Genomic DNA, 22419 nt, shown 5'->3' with positions numbered 1-22419 from the left:
ATGTGCGCCAAAGTGTATAGGCCAACGTGGTTCAATGTATAGAGTAAATGAGTGAGTATGGTTTTACGCCCCTTTTATCAATATTCCAGCAATATCACGTGTGGGGCACCAGCAATAGAACATTGTGTTGGTCAATGTTATGGCCACTGATAGTTAAAGAGGTGTGTGGCTCTAAATTAAGATAAATATTGTCCTGGTTATGTCATTAAAACATGTGTTTTCTTTGACCGTTTTTAGTTTTCCATGGCTTATTTATTTTATATATTTTGGCCGTTTTGACATTGACATCCATGGCCGTTACGTACTTTGGCCGTTTTGACCTATACCCCATCTGCAGGACCCAGCAATATCTCTCTCTCTTCGTGTGGCAATTTATGGAGCTTAGGAACCCAGTACAAAAAAAAGTAATGGGCACGTCCTCAGGTTTTAGCTTCAAGTCGAAAGTTGATCCCAATTGCGTGGATCGATCCTCATGATGTTAATCTCCGGATTGTCTGGTCCAGACTCGATTATTTACAAACCGCCGTCATATAGCTGTATATTGCTCGGTGCGACGTTAAACAACCAACAAACATTATTTGATATGTCACTTATTCCAAGTTCTTCGATAAAGCCATTAATGTAGTGATGCTTACATATAATGGTTATGCTAATTGATGCCCCGACAGTGGGAACATCTACAAGCGTTTTACACAGGGCAGACTTTGGATGACAGCTGGCTGGTACAGAATGGGTTTACTCCAACTGTGTCTCTTTTCCACTTTGTGCATTCTACCGATGACAACATCACACACAGACGTGACCCACTCTGAAAGACATTCAACATATTCATATCTTGTTTGAACAATTTTTGGCATATGCTTCGACACCATCCATAATGATTTTGATGTTGTGATCCCAGTTGGTCGGAGGCTGCTCGCGATATTTTGGTCCATACTTGAATACTAGTAACTTACGAAATGTGTAATTGTTGACAATAGAGAGGTCACCTGGAATTATGCGACGTACACATTGATAGAAGTACGATGAATCTTGGCAGCCTCACCTGCAGGAATTAACATCGTTATCTGCCAAGTCCACGTTCTACAACACGTTCCTAGCATTGAAGAACTTGAATTAAATGATTTTCGTATGGGGAAATGAAGTTGTTAGTGTTTCCTGAAATTTTAAATAATGTAGGACATTGTAGGGAAAACTGATTTTTGTCAGAGAATGTTACTTAAATTTAAGGCATCAATTCCTTTGTTTGCAAATTTCAATTTAAAAAACGCGTGGTCTTTGATTTAAAGCCTGTTTCTGGTTTGGCCAAACGTGTCAACGCAATATCAAGAACTATAATTTCTAGTCGATACTGTGGGGTCTTACCATTTGTAGTCCCACCCATCAGAAAAAGTTGCTTGAGTCGTTTAATTTCTTTCACTGGCACAGAGTTGGTCTTGTTCTTGTTTGTGTACAGTCACATGGCACTGCAGTCGAATCCAACGATTTCCTCTGTATCTTCTTAGACTGAATGCGAGGCTACTAGATGGAGGGTATGTTTTCTCTAATATCCCAACTTAAATGCAAAGGATTTTCAGAATAGAAATGTAGGAGACACAATTCGAAAGATTTGCGTTGGTGCCCGATATGCAGGCTGACTCGTGTCGATAATTTCTGTTGTTTTTCTCCAACATAATCAATCTTCAAAGGGCACATTCAGGGCGTAAGCCTTTGGGCAGAGTGTACGCTCCTCTAGTCAATGGCCCGGGTTCGAAACCCCATATGGGCTTCTCCGTGATATTGCTGGAATATTGTTAAAAGCAGCGGAGAACCATGCACACTCACTCACTATGTGGATATGCATTACTACCTGTAAACCTTTATGTAACGAAGAGTGGGGTATACAAAACGATACGTGTATGTATGGAGCATATATCATTTAAATTGAAAATAAATAGTAAATTTCTATTTTGTGATGGAACATTTATCAGTGTAATAGGCGCCCTCTGGCGGGCAGCCCAGTGACAGGATTGTAATCAGAGAGTACTAAGTTTGAACCCTGTTCATATAATTTCGGACTTTGCGTTGTGTTCTACTGTGATCAGTCATGAACAGTGTACTCTCTCGAGGTTCTATGGTTGGTCAGGTTCTCAACTTTGCCAAAACAAAACTAAGACAAAATCATAAATTAAATGATTTATTAAACTTAAAAAAATGTACAAATTAACAGTAAATCAGAAAAATACAAAAAGAAAACACTCACACACAATTGAACTTTTACTATTGACCTAAATTTCTTTATCGTTAACTGTCTAATTTACTGCCTATTTTCTCCTACACCTACTTCTCCCCCTCCCCCCCCCCCACCATTATTCCAATAACTATACTAAATAAATACCTTACAAAACCTACATTTTAACTTATTTCTTACTCTCCAACCTACCTTAGTCCTTATTTCTACATATTTTTCCTACAACTAATTTTCCCCCACCCGACTACCACATAAACTAAACCTACACCTAAGACTAGTCGTAAGGAAAACCTTATTGCCTAGAGGGATGTTCCCCCTTAGTGGGTGTTGTGGACTTACTAGTGGGGATACCCGAAACTTCAGACGACTAATCTCGGTCGTATCAGGCTTTTATACCCACGGAGCTAACCATATTCATAGGTCATGGGTCATACAATCTTCTGAGCTTCTCATTGGTCAAATGATAATTCCTAACATAGCGTGCTTGGCGCCACCTAGATCCGGAAACTCGCTATGGCAGGAAGACATGTGGACCTCGCAACCATCATAGGGAATTCCAATGGAATTTTACTGCCAAACGTGAGTAATAAATAGATTAATTGACTACTAGATAACGACTTCCACCAGCCCTGCTGAAACACTACAAAGCCCTATAATTTACAACCCTTACCATACATGAAAATTAAACTTGCCACCATACTACCCGAAAAATTACGATCTATTTTTAGCCCAACTACCACATATCTCCCCCCTTAAGATCAAAATTACCCAATTTTGTCCCCAAAATACTGCTTTCTTTAACACAATGCTTTCATACTTTCAGATAAATAACAACAGATCAACAGAAAAACAACAAAAAGAAACATCCACAACAACAGATTCAGTCGGAGTCCAATTTGTTGATGGCTTCCAGCTCCTCTTCCTCCCGTTCCTCCCAAGATCTCCTCCTTGATGACAGTCGGTGTCTCCTGCGCTGTGCAGCTTCCCTGAGCGATATCCGGCTGGCTGACAAACATGCTGCTCCATGGGACGAAGACGATCCAGAAAGGGAGGGCAGGGTTCCTGTTGTCCTTCGCCGCAGCAACATCACTGAGCCAGGACTAAAAAAACTAGCATTTGGTAAACGGACTGGCAGTAATTCACCCGAAGAATGTATCTTGAGGTGTGTCTACAGGAGCTGGATTTATTAAAAACCCTCTTGCAGATGCTGCACTGGTGGCGGAGGATGTCCTCCTTATGCCGGGCCAACCAGTGGTCTAGATAGTCTCCATACTTCGTAAAAACTCTGGTGATGCAGCCTGGGACTTTACAACGCATCCCCTCCTCTGTCCATAATGGCCGCTCCTGATCTGTAAAGTCCTTCAACTCCTCTGGTTTGACATTGACTTCGAACGTGTCCATCCTAAAACAAGTGGAAGATAACTTCCAAGGAATCGATTTTGCCCTACAAACATTCTTTTTATTTCTTATGTTTAAAACCAACACCAAACTTAAAAACAACAACAAATACAACATAAATTAAGAGATATAATTTATTTTGGAAAATAACAAAGCATAACGACGAAACTTATTAAAATTGGACACGATAATCGGAGATTTTAAAAATCTCCTAGCACTACGGGGAAAACCTTTTCCTTGGCTTTACAGCCCTCCCCACTCTAGTTCGAACTGGTGATGGAGATAGACTACACTCAACACCATCCCCCTCTTCCTGCACAATAGATTCATCTGTTGACTCTGGAGCAGATTCAGTAGACAAAGATAACTCTGTCCTTGGCCTATCAGAATGTAACCAATTCTTGGGTGTATCAGTACCCTGGAAAGGTTTAAGATGATCCACATGCACATGCACTGCTTTTCTGAATTTGGTAGGTTAAGTCTGAAACGTAACCAACTACAAGATAAGGACCATCCAAACCTAATCCCAACTTTTGATTTGCCTTTGGTGGATACCACCACCAGACAAACTCCCCAATTTCAAAAGACCTAGTCTTTAAGCCCTGTTCATAATTCCGTTTTTGAGCTGCAGCCGCAACTCCTAACCATTCAGAGGCAAATTGGAAGACTTTCTGCATGGTTTCCTGTAACCACTTGATATAAGCAACGGAACATTGTTGAACCTGAACTCCAGGTGGATTCTCCACCATGACATCTATCGGTACCCTTATCTCACAACATAACATCATCAGATTTGGAGAACCGTATGCCATGAGAAGATATGGAAGGTGATCATCCCAATCCAAAGGTTCTTGCTGGACATAAATGGATAGCATTTGCTTAAGCGTACGATTAAAACGTTCTATCATCCCATCAGACTGGGGTCGGTACGGTGTAGTTCTGGTCTTTTCTATTCCCAACAATGCACAGATTTCTGCAAACAGATTGGACTCAAACTCCCTTCCCTGATCGGTATGCACCTGTAAAGGGCAGCCAATACGACAAAATACTTCTGAAACCAGCTTATCAGCAACAGTAATAGCAGTATGGTTTGGGATTGCAAAGGCCTCTTTCCACTCTGTGAAATAATCCCCAACAACCATAATATATTCATTGCCCTGTCAACTGATTGGTAATGGACCCATAATATCCATGGCAATGCATTCAACGGGAGAGCGAACTTGAAACTGTCTCAATCGAGATTTGCCCTTCCCAGGACCAGGTTTGCATCTAGCGCAAAATAGGCACGCTTTACACCACAATTTGATGTCCTTTGACATGTCTGGCCAATAAAACCTGGACTTGATAGATTGCAGTGTTTTGTCTCTGCCAAAATGACCTGCTGACCTATTACTATGCAGATGTTGAAATATGTTATCCCTAACCATGGCTGGAGCAACCAACTGTACCCGGGGACCAAAGAAGTCAGATTCTATTTTGCGGTACAACAGTCCATTTTCAATAACTAGGCTATCCCACTGACCCCAAATACATTTAGCCTCTGCAGACAAATCTACAATTTCTGCTCTGGAGGGTCTATCTGTACTTGTTTTCAGTAACTCCAAAATTGGACCTATACCCTTGTCAGCTTTCTGTCCTCCTAATAACTCATCTCTCGTCCAGATTGGTAACCAATTAGGAACACTAGCAGAGTTTTCCACAGAGGTTTGCGATGGGATATGCCCACCTTCTGCGGAATGATCACTACAGTAGCCGTTGCACTATCGCTAACGGAAAGTGGAGAAATTCTGGCGGAGTCCATGACCTGAGAGTGGGAACCATCATTTTTAGAAATACTGTCCACCATCCCTGTGTTTAACACCTGACATGTACTAGTTTTAACTGATGACTGATGACAGTCATTTGAAGAGCATGAAGCACATTCCAAACATTCCTCAAACCCACACTTTTTAACTGGTTTACGTGATAAGCTATCAGCATTTTGATGTTTGGTGCCCGATCGATACTGGATTTCAAAACTATATGTCTCAATGATACTTAACCATCTTGCTAGAATTCCTTCAGGATCCCTGAAGTTTTTCAACCATATAAGTGGAGCATGATCTGTTCGTATCAGGAATTTTCGACCATACAAGTAGTGTCAAAATGATTTCAGAAAAGTGACTACTGCTAACATTTCTCGCTTGGTAGTGCAATAATTTCTTTGTGCCGGACCAAGAGTTTTATTAGCATGAGCTAAGACCTTTTCTTTCCCATTCTGCACTTGTGAGAGAACAGCTCCCATACCGTATGCACTAGCATCCCTATCAAGTATAAACAGACCTTCATCCTGAGGAAATGCCAGTACTGGGGCATCTAATAAACATTGTTTCAACTGACAAAAAGCACTATCACATTCCTCAGTCCAAATGAAAGGAACACCCTTCCGTGTTAGTCTATTCAAAGGAAAAGCTATCTCCGAGAACTTAGGTACAAAGTGTCGATAATAACCAACGAGTCCTAGAAAGCTACGGACCTCTGTTCGGTTTTCAGGTTTGATCCAGGTATTGACAGAACTAGTCTTTTCAGGATTACATCTTATCCCTTCTGCTGAAACTATATGTCCCAAAAATGAAACTTCAGTTTGGAAGAGTGTACACTTCTTGGCTTTGAGTTTCAAATTTGCTAGCCGTAACTGCGTAAATACCATCTTTAGATTTTCCAATGCACAACTAAAATCTGGGCCAAAGATGATCACGTCATCCAGATAGCAAAGACATTTCTTCCACCTTAATTTTCCTAACACTCTATCCATAAGCCTTTCAAATGTAGCCGGTGCATTTGCTAACCCAAAAGGCATGACATTGAAATGGTATAATCCTACATGTGTAGCAAAAGCAGTTTTGTGTTTATCTCTAGGATCCATCTTTACCTGCCAATATCCGCTTGCTAAATCCAAAGTGCTGAACCACTTAGCACCCCCTAAAGTTTCCAATGTTTCATCAATACGAGGTAACGGATAAGCGTCCCTCTTACTGACAGAGTTCAGTTTCCTAAAGTCAACACAAAATCTACAAGAACCATCTTTCTTGGTCACTAAACAAACTGGCGCTGACCATGGACTGTCGCTAGCCTCTATGACACCATGAGCTATCATCTTATCAACTTCTTCTTCAATCACTTGTTTCCTACTTAAAGGTACCCTTCTAGCTGGAAGTTTGATGGGCATTGCCCCAGATGTATCTATTGTGTGGGTAACCACATTTGTTTGTCCTAAAGATCCATCTTCTCCTACAAAAACATCCTCATACTCTAACACTAACTGAGTCAATGCTAGTTTCTGTTCAGCGGTAAGCTCATTAGAACTACTGTCTATCAAAGGCTGCAAATGAGGAGGTAACTCCTTTTTGACAGATTTCTGCTGTTGATCACCACAACACTCAACTACCTGACTGACAGTACTAACAGTACCTATTAGTGATGAACTGTTCAAAGAAACTCCCTTATTACTAAGGTTTAAGACTGACACTATGACCTTGTCATCTTTAGGCTTGACTAAACTTTTATCCACAAAAATGCCTCTACTGCGTAACTGGTCATTTGGCTCAATCAAACCATACTCTGAAGAAAAAGGACCCATTAGCCTACCTTCAATGAACTTTTCCGAACCTTCAGGTACAGTGACCCTGTCAGCAATTTGTATGCGAGAACAGTTGTAAGTTTTCTGTTTATGCAACTTCAATTTGCCTTGTGGAGTTTTAAGAATCTTACGCCTAATCATAATGTCACAGTCATAGGTCTCCAGGAAATCCAAGCCAATAATACTACTCAAATGTCCTAGGTCAGGCAACAATAAACTCTTGCACAAACTGTGCCCTACCAACAGTAAACTCAAATGTTGCACAACCATACACATTCACCTGTAGCTGTGAAAACTTCCTTATCAACCTTACTGAATGTAACACCTTCTAGGCCTAACCTCAGAAAATCTTGGTATGACAACAATGAAACAGGAGAACCTGTATCTACCAATTGTTTACAAGGTACCTGCCTTAATGCAACATCTAGAAAAAGACAAGATTTCCCATTGGTATCAGCGTGTAACACTACCTGTTCTCGTACATCAGAACTACTAATGTCATGTTGTGAGGATAACACTGTCGTACTTCCTTCAGTAGGCCTAACATTTTGTTCTAACCCGGCTGAAATCTCAGCCCCGATCCCAGCCGGACTCAGTTTCCCAAGTTAGTCTTAGCCCCTACAGATCCTTTAGATCCCGTGGATACAGAAGATCCAGGTATACCCAACTTAGCCAAATAAGGACATTGGTCCCTTGGATGTCCAGGATCTTGACAAATGAAACAACTCAATTTCCTAGATTTCTGTGGGACTCTAGTACACTTTTCCAACCGCTGATCTATCAATTTGCTAACTGCCTCCACAGTTAAACCCTCGTCAATACTTGTCTGAGATACTACAGCAACCCTATCGAAAGTTTCTGGCTTTTTGCTTCTATTTCCCTCAACTGCATCGTATTCAATACCGTGTGCTATTGCTTCCTCTAATGTTTGCGGATGAGCAAAAGCAATATGCTTCTTCATAGTGAAGTTTGTCAATCCTGTCAGAAATTGATCAATCAAGTGCCAACTCCAGTGAGGCAAAGGTGGCTTCCGGATATGCCAGAAGTGCTAATCTGCGTAACTGATACCCAAAGTCAGTTACTGACTCGTCCCTTCCTTGCCTACGGTTTCTAAACTCAGATCTGAAAGCTATACTTCTTTCCTTTGGATTAAATCTCTGTGTAAGCACACTTTTTATGGCATTGTAATCACTCAACTGCATTAGTGTAAGGCTACTGAGCAACTTTTGTGCACTTCCTCGTAGACACATGGTCAATTGCTGTGCTTTCTCACCACTAGTCCACCCATTCCATGCAGCAACTTGTTCAAAATGAACTAAAAAATCTTGACAATCGCACATTTTGCCATCAAAAACATCTTGTCTAACTTCCCGACGGATGTGTTTAGTCAAATATGGTTGAACAAACGGAGCACTAGTGTCACTTTGAAAAATTGTATCACCTGCCAAACTGGAATCTAGCAAAGAATCATTACCAGACGGGCCAAAAGCAACTCCAGCTGCAGAGGATGACCTCTGCCTGTGCTGGGAATAATCTACTGGAACCCTTGGTTTGTCTACGTTTTGATTAGGTGTACCAAAATGTACTGAACGATTTTCCTGTCTACTGCCCCCATCGTAAGCAAACCCATGGTTTAATCTATAATTTGTTGCTTCTGGGTTTAGGCCTAACGTTTCAGTACCTATTGGCCAATCAAGAATTGACTGTGTAGTAACACTATGCAGTTGTGACTGTGAATCAACATTTCCAGTAGTTGGTTGCGGGGTTGATGTTACAACTCCTGTGTGATGTGTTTCAGACAAATCCATAAGATCAGTATCCAAACCTACGGTGGCCCATAAGGGACATGGAGTCTGTTTTTCCATATTTTGATGTTTCACTTACTTTTATCTCAACCTTTAGCATATTAACACAATTTGTCATACAAATATGTAGAAATCATGTATAAAAACAACCGAAAACATGGAAAATGTACTTTCAAGTAGCTATTGAGTCGCTGAAATGTGAAGCGAAAATGTCAAAAACTAAAATGGAAATGTCAAAAACCAAAACGAAAATGTCAAAAACTAAATTGGAAATGTCAAAAACCAAAACGAAAATATCCAAAACCAAAACGAAAATGTCAAAAATCAAAACAAAAATGTCAAAAACTAAAATGAAACCACAGAAAACTATTTCCACCGCGGTGAAAATATTCCCACCTCGGTGTAAATATTATCACCGCGGTGGAAATAGTTTTCACCGCGGTGTAAATATTATCACCGCGGTGGAAATAGTTTTCTGTATTTTCATTTTAGTTTTTGACATTTTCGCTTTAGTTTCTGACATTTTCTTTTTGGTTTTTAACATTTTCGTTTCACTTTTCTGTGATTCAATATCTTCTTTACACATGATTTATCACATATTTGTAAGACAAACCGTGTTAATTTGCAAAGGGTAACGACAAAAGTAAGTGAAATATCAAAATATGGAAAAACAGACTCCATGTCCCTTATGGGCCACCGTACAAACCAGATGTTTGCTCACCCTGACTTGCTGATAGGGAAAATAATGCATGAGTTTCCTCAGACTTCATATTTCACAACTAAATCCTGACAGAAGAATAAAGATTTTCCACACAAAAAATAACAATATGGTCTTGTTTGTTCAGAAGAAAAATCAAATCTACAAGTTTATCTGACAAAAAAACAAAAAAAACAAGACTATTTCATTTCAGCATTGTCAAGATCACATTTCATATCCTGGATTCGGCACCAAATCTGTAATAGGCGCCCTCTGGCGGGCAGCCCAGTGACAGGATTGCATACCGGAGAGTACTAAGTTCGAACCCCGTTCATATAATTTCGGACTTTGCGTTGTGTTCTACTGTGATCAGTCATGAACAGTGTACTCTCTCGAGGTTCTATGGTTGGTCAGGTTCTCAACTTTGCCAAAACAAAACTAAGACAAAATCATAAATTAAATGATTTATTAAACTTAAAAAAATGTACAAATTAACAGTAAATCAGAAAAATACAAAAAGAAAACACTCACACACAATTGAACTTTTACTATTGACCTAAATTTCTTTATCGTTAACTGTCTAATTTACTGCCTATTTTCTCCTACACCTACTTCTCCCCCCCCCCCCCCCCCCCCCCCACCATTATTCCAATAACTATACTAAATAAATACCTTACAAAACCTACATTTTAACTTATTTCTTACTCTCCAACCTACCTTAGTCCTTATTTCTACATATTTTTCCTACAACTAATTTTCCCCCACCCGACTACCACATAAACTAAACCTACACCTAAGACTAGTCGTAAGGAAAACCTTATTGCCTAGAGGGATGTTCCCCCTTAGTGGGTGTTGTGGACTTACTAGTGGGGATACCCGAAACTTCAGACGACTAATCTCGGTCGTATCAGGCTTTTATACCCACGGAGCTAACCATATTCATAGGTCATGGGTCATACAATCTTCTAAGCTTCTCATTGGTCAAATGATAATTCCTAACACAGCGTGCTCGGCTCCACCTAGATCCGGAAACTCGCTATGGCAGGGAGACATGTGGACCTCGCAACCATCATAGGGAATTCCAATGGATAGATTAATTGACTACAAGATAACGACTTCCACCAGCCCTGCTGAAACACTACAAAGCCCTATAATTTACAACCCTTACCATACATGAAAATTAAACTTGCCACCATACTACCCGATAAATTACGATCTATTTTTAGCCCAACTACCACAATCAGAGAGCATTTGCTATTTTAACTCAAGAAACTTGGGACAGTCTTCCAACACAGTTCAACAACTGAAATATTGTTCAAAGCGGGCTGAAAGCCAGCTTACTAACTCTGCTTGTATCTACCTTGCTGATACATATACGTGACCACAGAATGAACCATGACGAGCTTTTCATTACACCTTGTAGGCGTTCCACACAAAATGGCGACTCATGCAGTAATGCATCGGTGCAAAATTACAACAATGATGTAATCTAATATTAATATTTAAATACGTAAGCTTAAAGTATTAATTGTGCTCACAAGATCTAACAGACATATCTAATGTAAAAATAATTATTCCGTCATATTTTCCACAAGGAAGTGCGCATGAGCACCAACATATGTCCTTTTTTTCCGTGTATAGGAGTTGGACGGCTGCCATTGTTGTCCAGCGAACTACACATTTCGATTTTCGTAAATCCCAGATTCTGTAAGTACATGTTTCTTTCATAGAACGACTTATCATTTCATTTGTATCATTATGAGTATCAAATTAAATGATTAGTGTTCAAATTATCATGCTATATGTCAGCAATGACGAAATTCCCGGACTGGTTAATGGCAACGGTAAATAATTATCTTTGGTATGGGAGTTGCTGTACACTGAATTAACATGGGAAAGAGATATGTGTTGCGTCCACTGATACACTTCTTGCTTATGTTTAACACATTCAACAATGACTAAATCTAACAATAGTGGACGCCATTTGCAATCAACTTGACATCTAACAGTATGTTCTTATGCCTTCATTTTCTCCCTTTAATTAATGTATATTTATGGGACAATTTTAATGTTAATGTTGTGAAATATATATGTTTGGTTCCACTTGAGCTCTATTCATACAAGTATTTCAATGAAACGTTGAGAAGTCAATACCTAGAAAGTGAAAACAGGAAGTAGGATATCTATTATATAATCTGGACCAAGGACATGAACAACAATACGTCCAGGTGTTATCTAACTGCGTAGCTTACGTTCAGTTTACAAACTTTAATATAATCATTGGATGTTTTACTAGAATTACTTCGAACAGTTGTACATTCCTTTTTCGATACATTTCGAATCTGTTATTTTGTACAGGTATTAACTTCATGAAGATTTACTTATACCATAGCTTCTTTTGTCTTTATTTAGGCAAGAAGAAGCAAGGAAGAAAGATATACTTTACCTCAATCGGTGCACCAGATGGTCTGCAGATGAATACCTAGACGCCACAATGGTTTGAGGAGAGGAGTGATGTGATGTGCAACCCAGGCTTTGATATACAGCAAATTGAAATAAAAAACAATACTATGGATTAATTGTGCCCAAAGAGACAGTTGATATGCAGCCAAGTGGAATACAAAACGTTCGAGGAAGACAATTCTACGCATTAATTGTGCCCAAAGAGACACGTGACTATGTAATGAACTTGTTGGAATCATATATTGTGAAATTAGGTACACGTGTTAGGGTATTGGATGGTGGTTTGCGAATAGCATGTTTATATTATAAAGATGGAAAGAAAATGATTGAAGTTGGTCATTTGAAATTAATAACACAGAATGAAATACAATCCTCATCAGTTTGTAGACAACAAATATACAGTGGATTACTACCAATGCAGCTATATTGTCTTTTATGGCTTGCAAAAAAGAATGAAATACTATTTACTTTTTGTTTCGATCCTGGGTTGTCCACAAAGGGTCCAGAGAGAGTGTTGTTTAATATAAACACAGTGGCAGATAATGAATGTCTGCCTTATCATTTAAAAAATATATTATTGTCTAAAAGGCAACATAAATCAAAACAAGTGTGTTTATTATTTGAAGAAGATGATATTGATAAAAATATAATTAGCTGTATTCGTGAATGGCTAAGAAGTTATGCAAGTTGCAATGTCATTGATATTTATCATTCATTTGATCCTGGTAAGACAGAAATTGCAAATATTGATGAGTGTCTTTTGACATCAGAATATTTTATATTTATTCCGACAAGGGATGAGGCGTCAGACAAGTTGAAATACATGTTAAACTTAGTTGTTTCAGAATGTTCTGGTCGTGACATTATCTTAACAATAATTGATTCAAAACAAAACACTGGCAAAATACCAGAGCTATTCCGGCCATTTCCAATTTTTATATGTAATTTTGACCCTCAAGGGTATCATTTTAGTTCGACAGTTTCAAATGAAAATATTCCTCAGATAAATACAAATTCTACAACGCTTTTGGTTGCTGATCGCCCAAATGTCAAACTGTCCGATAAAAGTTTGACAAATGGTGTGAGTTGTAAATTTAAGACATCAAAACCCATTCGTATAATTTCAGACGATATTGAAAAGGCTGATTTAATTAAGAAATCCACTTTATTAGAAATTCCCACAGCCGAGATCACAGTCAATGATGACGATGTATCTGGTGGGAATTTACTGTATTTCGAATATGCAAAAAAATTATATAAAGATCAATTGTTCGTCATCCCTCCGTCTCGCGAGAGGTCACCGGAGTACGAGTATGCCCTGCGGGTTATTGCAAGCAGATCTAACATGGAATTCGACACCTTACTAATACAATGTAGAGAAACGACTATAGCTATTGAATGTTCAAGTCCTTTAAAAATGTTGAATTAAACGGGACATGTTTTGTCTGTCAACGACGATCTAGTATTTAAGTGTATAAAATGTTTTGGTTATACTTGTTTTTTCTTGATTTTTTATCCTACAAAATGAGGAAAACTGAAATGAATACATTTTTCAAGTGATACATTCAATGGATCAATTTGTTCTAATTTATGGACAATAAGTCTATCCCCTCTGCATGGTGTAAGGAGCGTCATGTTGCAGTCGGCCTGACCTATTGATTCTGACAGGTAATTTAAGTTCCTTCCGGGTGTGTGTAATCGACCCTGCATATGCCTCTGTACACAAGGAAAATGTCACCTGACCCTGTGGTCGTGCCACGTATCGCTGAGTATGTAGGTTGAACTCGTGATGTAGGGAACAATATGTCACAGCCGAGATATGTTGCAGTATTGAGCTATTTCTATCCAACTGCTTAGGTCTCGATGACACGAAGGTGTTGAATGACATCCTTCTTCATGAACAAAAATATATATAATATACAGCATTACACACAAACACCTTTACCCACACACACACACACACACACACACACACATGTAATTCTCAGCTTTTTCCATCTTTCCTCAGTTTATCTGCCCCCTGTCAATGTCTCATGCTGACATCTTGAAAGCAGTGCAGTTATAAGTCTGTTGCTTGGTGTTATGTCTTTGATGACGTTTTTGAAGATGCAAGTGTTGAAACCTTTCTTTACAGAAAGCAATATATAGGAGGCTAAGAACTAAGAACCCTCGTATATTACTGCAGATAATCTTTGAGTTGCAAACAATATGTTTGTTTGTTTGTTTGTTGTTTAACGCCACACTCAGCAATATTCAAGCTATATGACGGCGGTTTGTAAATAATCGAATCTGGACCAAACAATCCAGTGATTGACATCATGAGCATCGAGCCACACAATTAGGATACGATGACATGCATCAACCAAGTCAGTGAACCTGACCACCCGATCCTGTCAGTCGCCTCTTACAAGTATAGTCGCCTTTTACAGCAAACATGGGTTGCTGAAGACCTATTCTATCCCTGATCTTAGATGGGCTGCGTTTCAATAATGAAAATACAGACTACAAAACATTGCACGCATTATGGGAGATGATTTCTATGCACCTGTACATAAATAGCTCGTTTACAAAGAACGTGTCAAGGCCTGTGTTCGTATACCTCAATGTATTAATACGTCGTCAACAACAAAAACGACTGTGTCGGTGTTAACAGTGATATCTTGATGTATTTATAACACCAGGTCATCTATAACACGTAGCATATGATATGGGACAAATGAATGACCAAATATGGACTTTATGATATGAACAATGACGTAGTCCAACCCAAGTAAGGGGTAATACAAAAGTCTGCCTAGTTTAATAATAGACATGACATATGTTGTAGTAAATCAGTAGTTAAGCAGTTAGATTGCAATGACAATGATGTATTCTAATAACAATCATCAAACATGACCAGCCATGCAATAAGGACCCTTAGAGGTGGATCATTTTATGTGTAGGGGATGGGTGTGGGGAGTTGGGGGTGGTGGTGGTGGTGGTGGTGGGGGGGGGGGGGGGGGGGGGGGGGGGGGGGGGGGGGCGAGGCGTATTTTTGTGTAAATAAAAACTTCAGCCTCCATCTGCTTAAAAAAACCTTTCAGCCTCCATCCACCGCTGTATCAATACAGAGTATTTCATGTGCAAAGCCATAATATTTTTACAGGGAGACATAACCATGCGAGACAGTATCCCTTATCTATTAATAATCATTTCAAATCTTCCATTTCAAGAGGCCGTCCGTATCATACAAGTCACTGTGTTGTATCCTTGAACATTGTTATTGACTCAACATGTCACGCAGTGATATGACTGAAACAGTTGTTGACTGTGATGGGAAATGACCATTAAACATCATTCACCCTTACTTGAAAAAAAATGAACATCATTACAAATAATGCCATGCGAATCAAGTTGGTCTAAAATGTACCCTATTGCAGTGTGTGATGCATCATTTGTGAGGATGAAGGTTTGTTCTGGTCAGGATATGCAAGGATGGGAGCTGTTGTAAGGGCTTACTTTAGCTTTTCAAATGCCTGTTGGTAATTTTTGGACCATTCGAAATACACGTTTTTTTCCAGTAGGTTGTATAGAGGGGCGGCAATGCCAGAAATTTGCGATAATAGAGGCTATACCTAAGAAATGAGGCATGACATGGACATTTATAGGCGGTATATCTGTGTGACTGAATCTATTTTTGAAGGATTGACATGGATGGGTGACTTGGTGTTTTTTGCAAATTTACATTTGCTTGGTTTTAGAGTGTGTCCTGCTTCTCTGATCTTTTGGGATACTGCCTTGTTGTGATTCAAATGTTCCAAAAACGTTTTTGAAAATACTATGATGTCATCTACAAACATTAGTATATAACGCCCATTCATTTCTTTTAGGGGGGCACGGGTGGCCCAGTCATCTAAGGCACCGCGATTCGCTGTGCAGAGTTGCGTCCCTTAGGCACGCCAGAAACCTATGATTGTGGGTTCGAATCCCGGTTCGCCCTAATTATGTTTCTAGGTTTGTCAGCACCATACCCGTGCTCTTTGGTTTCACTGAAATGGTAAATGTCTGAGACCTGCATCGGATTTTCCTCCCACATTAAGCTGACATGCTGCGATATAACTGGAATATTGTTAAAAGCGGCGTTAAACCCAACTCACTCACTCACTCATTTCTTGTAGTGCCCCTGAATACTTTGCTGAAATGCCATAGGAGCATTTTTTAAATCGAAAGGGAGGCGATTCCATTAAAAAACACCATCCGGTGTAATGAAGGCCAACTTGTGTTTTGTATCTGGATGGTGGGGTATTTGCCAAAAGCCACTAGCACAATCAAGCACACTTAATACGTTATCAATAGTATCTTCAAAATGTGGTACAGGGGAACACATAGGCTTGGTAACTGAATTGAGGCGTCTATAATCTATGCATTTTACTGTATATTTGTACTTTCAATATTTTCACTATTTTAAAACGCTTTTGAGAACAAGGTCCACGACGTTCAGGGTTATTGTTAAGTGCAAACCACTTCAATTGGTTTCTTTATTAGGTGTAACTGACAGAGCGGGTCTACGCACTGGGAACATTGGCCACTCGGCCTTGGTGTGATAACTATTACCTGTACCTTATCAACATGTACCTTCTTGACCATCATTCCCTATCAACAATAAACATGGCTGTAGTCTTCTTAAACTTCTTCTGTCGTGCACCCTGAACTACGAGCCCTTGGACAGTACGAACACGGTCTCCTGTGACAAACAGGATGACTGTCAAAACTGATGACATCACCGTTATAATACGATTCCTCAAATGGAGAATACATATGTAGCATTGTCCAGTGTGCCTCTGACGGAACATCAGCCTTGTGACTGTCTGTCCAGTGTGCCTCTGACGGAACATCAACCTTGTGACTGTCTGTCCAGTGTGCCTCTGACGGAACATCAGCCTTGTGACTGTCATTTGCCCACAGCCAAAGCTCCTTGTGACGTGGTCATGCCTTGCTCCTTGTTCTCTCCGTTTAACTGTTATTCTTAGCATGCTACTTGTCACTGTTCAATGGTTTGGGTGTGAATGAACTCTACAACATTCCTTTTATATCAATGTCTTTGTAGGCAGGCATGCTGCAAGTGCACCAAACGTTTCACTTCAAACTCAAGTTCCACTGATCAGGGTACTGAAGGACGTGCATTACTTGAATTTCTGTCAATTTGAAGAAAACATTACACTGGGTTTTACATCGCATGGCGTTGTAAAAACTATTCTTTCATTATAAAATGCTATATTATACTGTTTTCAGTACAGTACAGTTTTATGTTTTAGGGAACAGTGAGAAACTTTTGACATTCTTTCCTTATGTTGAATTTGAAATCTGACGTAAAAAAATCTCAGCTTTCTTTTAAGAAGAAAAAATCTCAGCCCCTAAAAATGAGTATGACTCTACCCCAAAAATCCACCCCCGTAAAATTCCAATTGTCCTCCCCTGATGTGTGACTAGTCACATTTTAAAACTACAGTATCTTCGGAACACAAAAATAGAATTCACAAGCTTCAATTCATATTTATTACAGAGATACATGGCATCAAATATTTGGACTCATTTTCCGACTTATAACTGTTTATAAAATAATTGACGATCTGATGATATGAAAGTATGCTGAAAAGTTTTGAAATAATGTTTTTATTACATTATCAACTAACGAGAGAGAAATATCAGATATGTTTGTACAGTTCGCACACATGGCGATCATCAATGAAGTTAGTCGACGTCAAACGTCTTATAGCATCACAACACAATTGTATCCTAACACCCATAAGGACCCTTTAGTCCTGGTGGGTCACAAATATAGTATGTTATTATCCTAGCACCCATATTATTGTCTTATACATTCACAAGATCTTACATGTTCAACTAATGTTAACTAAACTAATATGTTCCACAAGGAACTGAGCATGAAGATGAGATGGAAGTCTGCTATGGTTGTTCCACGACTTTCATCCCCTAAGTGTAAATCTCAAATTTTATAAGGACATTTCTTTCAAACAATAAGTTTTCATTTTATTTGTATCATTACAACATTCAAATTATACGATTAGTGTTCAGACTTTGAATGGTGCAATATGTAAATAAAAGCGACAAAAAAACCATCCACATCCGAGCATGTGTTAATGAATTACTATCATACAGTGATGATACCGGGTGTTTGCCTGAAAAAAATACGAGAACATATCGTTTAAGTCAAAATAGGATATTGCATCAGACATCATTTTTGTCACTGATGCGTTAAATTTTGAAATGTCCTCCACATACCTCCCATACCACCTTTTGAAATCTTCACTAAGGCCCGACCCGTGAAGATCCGGGGTAGAATAGGTCTTCAGCAACCCATGCTTGCCGTAAAAGGCAACTATGCTTGTCGTAAGAGGTGACTAAGGGGATCGGGTGATCAGGCTCGCTGACTTGGTTGATGCATGTCATCGTATCCCAATTGCGTGGATCGAAGCTCATGATGTCAATCACTGGATTGTCTGGTCCAGACTCGATCGTTGACAGACCGCCGTCATATAGCTGAGTTTGGCGTTAAACAACAAACAAACACAATCTGCGCATACCTCTGTACACACGGGGAAAAAAACACTATGAAGACATTTGTTGTCAGAAATCATCGATTTCATTCAGAAATTGGAAAATGCCCTTCAGCGTAAATTGTAAACTGTTTTGGTCGTCATGAAGATCAAAACCATCGCTGAGTTCCAGTGACGTTACAATAACATCATGGCTGAAACATTTCAGTCAGTTATTCAGTGGTTCTAATACAAATGTAACTGAACTTGATTTTTATATTTTAGTGAAGGATTTCATTTCGTCAATAAGCGACGATTTCCTCAACAGTACTAATGACATTGAAAGTGAACCTAATAAAGCCACTTCGCGTTTAGAAATTCAGGACGCTATTTCCAGTATGCACTCTGGTAAGGCTCCGTGTTATCGTGGTCTATCAGTTGAGCTTTTTGAGTATGCTCCTCTACAGTGTCTAGAAATGTGTGAAACTTGTATAATCTTGAGCTGTCATCTTGTATTTATCCCAAACAATGGACATTGGGTGTGATAATACCAATACATTAAAAAGCCAACATTTCTGCTGTTTTGTTGAAACATATTCAGATACTGTTTGAGTATCATGTATATCATGTGACTAAACAAGTGAAACTGACTTGTGAACTGTTTCAATGGTCCATGCGACCTTAAATACCTAAATATATGTCTGTCTGCCTGTCTGTCTGTCTGTCTGTCTGATTGTGCGGATACGTGGTCGATGTTGATCGTGCTATCAACCATTGGTTTGTCTAATCCAGGCTCTCTGTGACATAAGTGAGTGTGTATGATTTTAGGCCGCTTTTAGCAATTGAAACTATAACTCACAGTTGATTTTACTTTATGTCTGATTATCAAATGAAAATATCTTAAGATAATATCCAAAAGAGGAACTGTACTGGCGCCCAGTCAGCACTCAAATTTAAAGAATACTTTGACATGGTTTTATTTTTTAAATTAAGATTTAATGTAAAATATTGAAACCTATATTTGCATGATACACAATTGATGAGGAGTATCTTTGACATCTTATCTTTGAAGGTGAATAAATGTGTCTTTTTGTGCACAAATGAATATTTCAAACATGGCTGGAGTCATGTGGTTGCAAATTCATTTCTTACCCCAGTCTTCATTGAACCAATTTATTTATACACACAATTGCCCAGCCACTTCAAACCGTTGCAGGAATGAGTGATGGTTTTATAGACGTAACAAAATGTAACAACAGTTCTTTCAGTTTTCAATAACATGAAAACAAGGTATACTATCTGCCCCGAGTGTAGTTCAAATACTAATTACAGCGTAAAACACCAACAAAACAAAAAGCACAAAAACATACAAACAAATACCTTTGCGTATAAGTGAGGAAAACACATTCCACGGACGAATATCAAATAACAACTTGTTCTCTGTTCACCAAAAGCTATAAATCCTCCACATATAAACCCAAAGACACAGTTACAGTAATGGGTGAACACATTTAATATATTATCAACGATTATTCAGCGCATCCATCTCCATTTCATCCTTATAAATATCATAATGGAACGGAACATTAGAAATTTCTGCTCAAAACCGAGTCCGTGGCACGATTTAGACTAAATCATAAATATATGTTAAACACCATAAAAGGTGATGATACAAGATATTGACGAAACAATAAGCGTGCCCTGCCCAACCGATGGCACCCGTCAACAAACACATATAAAAGCAAGTCAACTGTTCATATGAAAATAAAAAACACTGAAACATATAGCACAAGTCAAAATAGGGAATTGCATTGGACAACAATTTTGTCGCTGATACGTCAAATTTAGAAATACCCTTCACATGTCCGCCATAGAACCTAGTGATAGTCTTTTTCTAAGGCGCTAATTTTGGTAACTCTGATCAATCGACGTTTGAGTAAGAGTCGCTGAAGAAAACAGTGTTATATAGAGTCAAGGTTTGATAGAGTCCACTGTCCTGTTTGTGCTGTGTATCAGATCATACATGAATTGTTTCTTTATTGCCTTTTTGTTGTCATAAAGATAAATTACCCAACACATATTTTTATATATTGTTTACAGTTGTGGGATCATATAAATATAAATATACATATAGATATAATCTGTAAAAATATTTAGAAGTGACCACATTACCACGTTGCATTAAATATACTTTATTCCATGATCAGATCAACTGTGGACGTGCAGAACGTGTGTGAGGGTGAGTGGATATGGTTAACGACACTTTGAGCACTACTTCAGATCAGGGCACGTCAGAAATCCCAAAATCGGAGAATGTAACCATTTTGGGCGAATTTAGTTTGCACGGGTATTGTGCTCACATATAACAGACCTTGCCTCATGATCAGGGTGAACTATGTACTCGAAAGGTAAACGTATCCCTGATGGCAAAGTGCAAGGTGGTCGGTATAGAAAAAGTGAAAATGGGATTACACCGAATCCGAGATGGAATGCGTTGAAGTAATAGAGGATATTTTATTGGTCGAGTGAGATATCATGTTTTTCTCATCGAGTGACGGGGGGAGGAGGGGGGGGGGTCTATTCTAACCTGGAATCCCCACGACCAGCAAGTGTTGCTGGGGACCTATTCTAACCATGAATCCCCACGATCAGCATGTGTTGCCGGGGACCTATTCTAACCATGAATCCCCACGATCAGCATGTGTTGCTGGGGACCTATTCTAACCATGAATCCCCACGATCAGCATGTGTTGCTGGGGACCTATTCTAACCATGAATCTCCACGACCAGCATGTGTTGCTGGGGACCTATTCTAACCATGAATCCCCACGATCAGCATGTGTTGCTGGGGACCTATTCTAACCATGAATTCCCACGATCAGCATGTGTTGCTGGGGACATATTCTAATCATGAATCCCCACGATCAGCATGTGTTGCTGGGGACCTATTCTAACCATGAATCCCCACGATCAGCATGTGTTGCTGGGGACCTATTCTTACCATGAATCCCCACGATCAGCATGTGTTGCTGGGGACCTATTCTAACCATGAATTCCCACGATCAGCATGTGTTGCTGGGGACCTATTCTAACCATGAATCCCCAGGATCAGCATGTGTTGCTGGGGAGGTGTAACCTGGAATCCCCACGGGGTTTCAATGTTGTAATTAATTGTAATGCATGAGGTCCGATGACTGCTGTGTGTGAGTGGGGTGTCTGTGTGAAACAGCCGCATGGTACCTCGGTGGCCCAGCACAATGTGCATGTACGTTGCTATATAAGTGCAATAATCTTCAACGCGACGTAAACGTAATTTCATTTAACCACCATCAGTTGAAAGTACACCATGTATGAACCCCGCACAGGGTTGTGTTGCCAGACAGACATTCCACAATCAGGCAGCGACAGTGTTATCTATATAGTTGCCATATGTTCATTATCTATCTAGTATCGTGACATTGTCAACAAACAGAACCCTGTGGGCGTACATATATACATCATTCATATGTCAATAATGTAGCGACAAGACATAATTCTCATATCATGTAAACGTATTCATGGTACAGTACAACCGTATTGGTGTGACTTTCAATACAACCGTATTAGTGTGACATTCAGTACAACTGTATAGGTGTGACATTCAGTACCACCGTATTAGTGTGGCATTCAGC

The 22419-nt window shown here is 39.3% G+C and overlaps 1 protein-coding gene across 1 annotated transcript; it reads left to right on the top strand.

Moving 5' to 3' along the window:
- Window positions 1-12312: 12312 nt before the first annotated feature.
- Window positions 12313-13708, top strand: LOC139444921 (uncharacterized; the record flags this gene model as incomplete). Its single annotated transcript, XM_071225940.1, has 1 exon — window positions 12313-13708. A coding segment is annotated over one exon (1329 nt), but the record flags the coding sequence as incomplete, so codon positions are not given.
- Between the last annotated feature and the right edge of the window lie 8711 nt (window positions 13709-22419).

Source organism: Haliotis cracherodii, unplaced genomic scaffold (genome assembly GCF_022045235.1).
Source record: "Haliotis cracherodii isolate W230 unplaced genomic scaffold, xgHalCrac1.p SCAF_10, whole genome shotgun sequence".
Lineage (NCBI taxonomy): Eukaryota > Metazoa > Mollusca > Gastropoda > Lepetellida > Haliotidae > Haliotis > Haliotis cracherodii.
This window is presented reverse-complemented; position numbering and strand designations above follow the sequence as displayed.